The sequence below is a fragment of the Nelumbo lutea genome, chromosome 4, assembly GCF_056320005.1.
Source record: "Nelumbo lutea isolate HS-2025 chromosome 4, American lotus-T2T, whole genome shotgun sequence".
Taxonomy (NCBI): domain Eukaryota; kingdom Viridiplantae; phylum Streptophyta; class Magnoliopsida; order Proteales; family Nelumbonaceae; genus Nelumbo; species Nelumbo lutea.
Window position 1 is genome coordinate 19,523,169 of NC_142687.1, and position 7,283 is coordinate 19,530,451.

The 7,283-nt window shown below is 41.9% G+C and overlaps 1 protein-coding gene across 1 annotated transcript; it reads right to left on the reverse strand.

The window, feature by feature from the left end:
• Positions 1-1,535: 1,535 nt before the first annotated feature.
• Positions 1,536-6,531, reverse strand: DND1 (Cyclic nucleotide-regulated ion channel family protein). The gene is made up of 8 exons (XM_088941648.1): positions 6,270-6,531; positions 5,475-6,105; positions 3,832-4,047; positions 3,251-3,573; positions 3,038-3,149; positions 2,715-2,951; positions 2,479-2,565; positions 1,536-2,379 (listed from the first exon to the last, which is right to left on the reverse strand). Exons 1-8 carry the CDS (start codon positions 6,305-6,307, stop codon positions 1,894-1,896), a joined length of 2,130 nt encoding a protein of 709 aa, XP_088797774.1. The 5' UTR covers positions 6,308-6,531; the 3' UTR covers positions 1,536-1,893.
• Positions 6,532-7,283: the final 752 nt, after the last annotated feature.

Consider the following 7,283-nt stretch of genomic DNA (forward strand, 5'->3'; position numbering starts at 1 on the left):
CTTAAATGAGATGTTGCAACGTCCATTAGAATGCTTTGGTGTTCTTAGGAGCAACAAAGCAAAATATAATTGCTTTTTGGTTCCTAAAACATCAAAAGCATTCCATTAATTACCAAAAGCTGCCTTACTCTGTGTCAAAATGTCAACACATGTTGATGTCGCCAGCCATGGACAACAAAAGAAAAACAGGGAGGACTTGTGCACCCATTTGTGCTTGCAATCGATTATAAGACCAACACATGGACAACAGAAGCAAACCTGGAGAGGTACATTATTGCCCTTTTCTCCTTAGTCAGCTAAAGAAAAAAAAAGTTATAATGATGAAACAGTAGTGAGTAGATCTGCGTGGTATATAAAAGGTAGACCTAGACATGATATTTGACTGATCAAAGCTCAGGTTTAGACCGGAAACTCAAAACCCCAGAATTTTTTATAACCTAAAATATTTCTAAAGAGTTAGGACCCGATTAGACCAGCCCAACATGGCCAATTACTAAAACAAAATTACCCTAGCATGACCTGATCTTGTAATAACCAGTGTCACCCACTAAATCAAGGCATGGTATTTAACTTGGTAAAGTGGCACTTTTTTTTTTTCTACCTTTTCCACTGAAATTCATAGTCAGGGCCTCAATTAAGGGTGTTAATTGGATTGGATTTGGTCTAATCCGATCCAGTCCAATTTGAGCCCATTACAAATGGACCTGGTTCAATTCAGTCCAATGAATATTTTAGACCAGTTCAGAGATTGTCCAATTTGTTCAAATTTCTGTTAATTTAGTGTATATTTGGCATCAATGCTGCATAGAAAATGGTGCTACTGATGTGTGGGTTGGACGCTGTCTTTTTTCTCTATTTGCAAACATATCTGTCAGGTAGGATGTTTCCTCAAGCAACAACAATACTTTATGTTTGGTACCAGTGCTCCATGTATGCTTTCAGCACTGGTACCCATTATAGGAAGCCCAGGTCACTGCCACATCACGTCTTCATTGGCAACAACGAGCTGCAATATGATAAAACATCAAATTCGGTGTTGCTCCAAACCATGTCTTCTCGATTTCCAAGGCATGACTTGGAACACCATTTTTTATGGGAAAACGGTTCCAAACAAACATGCGTTTCCTAGAGCACCATTTTTTTTAACGTGGCGCTGATGTATTACCGTTTTCTGGAGCAAGATGCCAAACAGACTCTTAGATTGTTTTCAACTCAAACCTGATACATTGACACCTATTTTCTTATCTTCCATCAATGGACCAGATATTGACTCAATCCAATATAAATTCATTATGGACGGACCAGGTCCAATCCAATATGTGATATTGGTCCATCAAGTCCGTCCAAATTCAATATACCTTATTATTGGTCCGTCCAATCCGTCCAAATTAATTTGATTAGGACGAAGTCCAACCCAAAATCGATCCATTGACACCCTTAGCTAGCCTCAGTACCCAGTTGAAATCTATTGCCTAGGAAAGAATGATAGAACCGTCAGTAGTACTCCTACTTTCGCAATGTGAATTCAACTCAAGTCAACTGAAAATATATCCATGGTACCATGCATTTAGGATTTGAATAAAAATGTACAACTCAAATTCCTTTCATCAATGAAACCCCAATAACATTGAATTGTCATAAAACATACATATTATTGGGGACCAGGGGCTGAAACAAGACAGGATCAAGGTCCTTGCTTTATTGGAGGTGGTGAACAATATGCAGAAAATTGTCCAAGGAATCAATCACCATTTCCATCAATTTTTTCAATGGAAGGATCCTGCCTTATTGAAGGTGGTCATGTGGTCTAGTTTATTTGGAGAATGGGGTCTGGGGTGGGGTTGGGGGACTGAAACAATTAAGAGTACGTAGCGCTCCTGAGTCCTGCCTAGCTTATTCGAGGTGATCATGTGGTCTAAGAGCCATGAACATAGCAGCATATTGGCGAAGAAGTCGGTCAGCGTCTCCATTTTCTGTTGGTTGAAGCGCAGGTCCTCTGGCCCTCAACTTGTATCGACGCCAGGCAAATTGTATGTTGACTGCTGCCCATGTTCTCCAGTTTGATGAATAATATCTGGCCGTCCTCTTGAGCCTGCCATTAGCAAATTTATATCTGAAATGTTGGGTGATGTATCGTAGATGATGTGCATCTAGCCCAAATGCCTCAGTTGCTTCCACACAGACAAACGTTGCAGATGAGGCGGGAAGACGGTCAATGAATGGGCGCCGGAGACACCATGAAAGTAGCTCATCCCCAAGGAAGTTCCCAGGACCTAGCATGCATGTAGCTACCATGCCTTTGCTCAGGCCTTGGCTACTCTTTATATGCCCATGCACAATGAACACCATTCTCTGCACTGGATCTCCTTCTCTGATTATCTGCTCCATCCCATGAATAACACAACTTATAATTAATCTGCTATTTCATTGCCTGCGTGCATGATCATCAGCACTAATTAAATTAAACATTCTACCTACCTTTTCGTCTTTGGAGAAGAAAAGCGGTTTCACTCTATCACAGATGTTGTCCAGAATAAGGTCATCCAAGTTTTGGAACAAAGGCACCTATATATGCACAATGTGTAATAAGGTAGCCAGAACAATTAGCTTCATTGATTAATTAGCCGATCGAAGAAATTAAAAAAAAAAAAATTCAGAGAAAGTTTGGTTATCTCTGCATGCCAAGTCAGAGATAACAGGGTTACATTCATTACCTGCCTGATGAGATCCAAGCAAAGATAGCGTTTAATGTCCCGCCTGAGTCCTTCTGGTAAGTCTTTAATCACTTCCATTTCATCTTCTCCTCCCATGGCTGCCCACCTCTGTCGTTCGAAATGCCGGACTCTGTGTCTCAGACGTGAAGGCAACTGCCTCCGCTTCATCCACCATTCCATATCTCGGCATCTCAACTGCATTTTCCGCTTCTTTGCCATGACCGAATGCAAAAACACCTGTAAACCCGCCCATGCAGTTAGAATATCAAATCAATCTCAAATTAATTAGTTTCATGGGTCCATTATTTCAACAACTTAATTACCTGAATATTTCCGATCAAAAGAGTGAAGAGCATCAAGCCACTGAGCACGATGATTATACTGAATATCACTTCTAGCCAGTGGCTCGTAGGTTCAAGGTCATTACCAAAAGTACTGCATTAAAAGCAGGTAAAATGGGGTTAAATAACAAGTTAAGACAAAATCAGAACCAGAAGAAGAAAACGGCAATTTAGTTTTCTTCCTTAATTAATTACCTGAGTGTCATCAAGCCCCAGAATATGGGGTAGAGGATCTTGACTGCAATAGAATTGCTAGAAACAACCGGAAGTGCCCACTTGTAGATCCCAAAACGGAATGGCCCATCACTATTTAAGCAGACTGGTAAGTTAGGGACTCCAATGGTTGTTGAATTATCCCGGCATGGACTCTCTATCATATCCGATGGCAGCGGAAGCCGGTAGCAGACCTCCTTGGCACAAGACAAAGAGAGGTTACACTTTCTACCTCTCTGGCAATGTTGTCCAAGGCATTGCGCTACTCTCTGGATGGCGAGGACATACCAGCAGCCCCCTGCAACCTGCAAAAAAGCAAGATACAGAGGCATGCAGCAATTAGCTTAGCTTAGCCTACCCAGCTGAAGAAATACTTTTTTTTTTTTTGGATTTGAGAAGATTTTGATGGAAGAGTAGGAGACATTGAAGAAAACCCCAAAGAGATTTTCGGAAAATCTTCTTCTAATTTACAGAAGAAAAGAAAAAGATTGTAAGATGAATTTTAATGGGGTTTTAGCTAAAGAAATATTTAGTTCTGCAATTTTGATGAGAAAAGGACTTACATGAGAAGCAATGAAGTAGGCAATCAGATTAAGGCCGAAACCCCACCAAATGGTGCCGAAGATGTAACCTGTAACCTTTTGCATTCTCCTCATAAGGTAGATGCTGTGGTAGACCTTTGGGAGAAACTGGAATAAGAATATCAATAGAAGGATTGTCATTATCAGCTTAATCTTCTCTTCTCTAATCAACTTTGGCACCACCAACCAGAAAACTGTCTGCAAGAGGAAAAGATCAATTAGAGAATTTTCTAAGCCATGCATCAGAACTCGGAAACTCAGTAATCAGCATATTCAGGTTAAATAGATTAATAATTTCTTGATTAATCCGAACCAATTCAGACCAACCTGATTCATGGCTGGTGGGGACTGGGGAGGGTTTGTTTGAGATGGGGTTAGGTCCATTGACGTTTGGTTTAGGGTTAAGAGTTGAAGACAGAGCGTTGGGCTGGGCTTGACCTTTAACTGGACCCAACGTGGTTCAAGTTGCATCAGTAGCCAGTACGAGATCCAATCATGTTCCTATAGGAATCATCCTAAAGATCCATATTTTAAAGAATGAAGCCCAAATCAGTCAAAGAACTCTACCAAAATGGTATAGGCCTTATCTCACCATTACACATTCATACCCAATTTGCTGGGTCTAGTCCAGATCCAAACCTATCTCATGCCCTAAGTTTGATTTTTAATACTACCATATCCATCGTCATAGACAATTGGTGATACCTTTGCTTGCTTAAGACACTAGAAATAGGAGGGGGGGGGTGTAAAACTGAAAGAAGAAGTACCAGATGGGCCGGCCCCATCACAAATGCTCAACCCAAACCCACCTAATCTGGAGCATATGTACATTCATCAGTGGCGACGTAGCCCTAGAAATACCGCTAATCATAAACGGCCACGTATCATTTCTATCACCACTACTTGGTTGGACTCATTTCTGGTGACTAGAGACATTGGGCCAATCACGGTATATACACGTGAGATCCAGGTTTGAGTTGGCCAGATGGATCCTGATGGGCCCAGTATTATAGGTTGGGCTAATGTGGACAACAGCATAGACATCATCAGAAGTATGAGGTGGGACTGCTGCTGGTGGGTGCATACGTGGTCATAACTCAGAAGCGCCACTAGACTAGGCCTCATTACTTCAGAGAAGCTTCATCAGACTCAGAGAGGTACGTTGATCATAAACCACGTGTTATTTGTGCTTCCTCTTCTCTACTAATAAGACAATATTTGGTGACTCAGAGGACAAAAGCTACGTAAATTGAAACTTACAAAGAGCAACAGTTACAAGGCCGGTTCAGAACTTTATTGACTTTTGACGTTTTTGGGCCGCTCGGAGGTGGCTGGCAGGTAGTGCCTAAACCCGGATCAGCGGCCTCTGCCGCTCCGGCATGTTTAAATATATATGCAGTAAAGCAATTGAATTAAGGGGAATTGTCTAAAATTTGCTACATTTTTATTTAATTTTTATGACCAAATTACCTTTTAATGGCTACTTAAAAAATGGGTTTTAGGTCGGGTATTTTTAAAATATCAAAAAATGGGTCGAATATAACAAAAATACCAACACCAACCCGTTGGTCTGTTTAACGTCAAGTTACTGAAATGATATGGGGTTTCCAATAATGGTGACAAACCTGGGGAACGGGGAGAATGACCAAGGCGTCGAACCAGAATCCCTTGAGGGAGCGCACGTAGTGGGAAACAATGGAACGCGCGTCCCACACCAGCTTGCCGCACCCGATAACCAAAGACTCTCTCGAAACGTAGGCGAGTCGGAATTGAAGCCAGAGATGGAAGAGATGCACGGCGTCGACGACTGTGCGCAGCACAGTGACTATGGCCGCTAGGCCTCCGTCCATGTAGAGACAAGGCGCCCCGTCCCTCCCGATGGATAGCGCATAGAAGAAGAGGGGATCGATGGCCAGTGCCATGCCTCGTGCCAGCAGGAAGGCACGGTTCCACCTGTGCACGCGCTTGCTTCGAGGGTCCAGCACACGTCCGAACACCCATGTCGACGTCCGTCTCCGGTCGGACTCCGACCCCCGGGGCTTTAGGTTGTCCGCACGGTAATGGATGGGTATTAACGACGAGCCTGCAGAGGCCTCCCACTCGGGAGGGTGGACTTGGTCGCAGCTCGTAGAGTGGAAGGCAGGTGCGCCCAGTTGTGTGCAAGCGTAGCACTCCACCGAGTGTGAGCTGGGGTTGTCCTCATCGTCGTCGTCCTCGCCGAAATTGTTCCGGAGGCGAAGGGACTCTCCAATCCACCTGTCCATCAACGACACAAGGAATTAGTTAGGATCAATATATGGCTTCCCTAATAAATGACAGATGTTCCAGCTGGTTCAGACTCTATCTAGAGCAGATCAGAATCCAATTTGTTACAGAGAAGAAGAAATGAAAAGTAGTTGAGCATGGAGTCGTGATGAGACCTTGGCAAGGAAAAGAAGAATTCCGAAAGTTCGGGCATATTGGGGAGAGCGGAACCATGGGAAAGTGACCGAGCGAAAGAAGAGAAGAAGCAGAAGATGGCTGCTGGTGAATCTTTTTTTGACAACGGAAGAGATGATCGATATATAAGCTATTATTTATTATAATATAAACAGAGACGACAAGGAGAGAGAGGGGTTTGGGTGTCATGTAGTACATGATGAAATTGTGTCGTGATTAGGGCGAAAATAATTCACCACTCCACTCCAGGGATCTAAATAGAATTTAGAGCACTTAAGACTTGAAGCGTCCGTCCGTACTTTAAATGGATGATGTTTGAAGTGATTGGGTATATTTCTCTTTCACGTTTCAACGTTAAAATCAGAATTCTGCAATGAGCCTGTTCCGTACTTTTCCGATTTTTTTTATTAATCAAATTTTATGTAACATTGAAAGTTCTCACATTCAATATTTAAAAACACGTGGCCTTTTCATTCACCGCGGAAAAGTGAAAGTCAGGACGTAGCTAGCAGAATTTTTTCTCCCTTCTCAAGGGTAAAATTACATTGATCCCAAACCTTTTTGGGCTGTCAACGGTCGGGCCTGCGTCAGGATTATTTGATTCGAGAAAAGGTAGAATTAGGGGGGTCAATTGGGCTGGATTTGTTTTAATCCGATCCAGTTTAATGTGAATCTATTACAAATGAATCACATTCAATCCTGAATAATTTGGACTGTTTCCAACAGGTCTAATTCAATATTCGGATTGTCCTATTTATTTAAATTCATTTTAATTTAGATTGATTTTAATTCAAATTCGGTCTATTAATACCTATATTCTTATCTTATATCAATGAATCGGATATGGGCTTAATCCAACAAAATCCAATATATATGTTTTTTTTTTTTTTTTTTTTTTTTACGGACGGACCAGGTCCAGTCCAATTTAATAAACCATGTGTCCATGTTTTTTTTTTTTTTTTTTTACGGACGGACCAGGTCCAGTCCAATTTAAT

Excerpts from the sequence above, each read along its gene's own strand:
- DND1 (XM_088941648.1), bottom strand. The coding sequence starts at position 6,307 with ATGCCCGAACTTTCGGAATTCTTCTTTTCCTTGCCAAG. Across the intron at positions 3,150-3,250 it reads TGGGGCTTGATGACACTCAG|TACTTTTGGTAATGACCTTG; the intron begins GTAATTAATTAA and ends CTTTTAATGCAG. Across the intron at positions 2,566-2,714 it reads GCTTGGATCTCATCAGGCAG|GTGCCTTTGTTCCAAAACTT; the intron begins GTAATGAATGTA and ends GTGCATATATAG.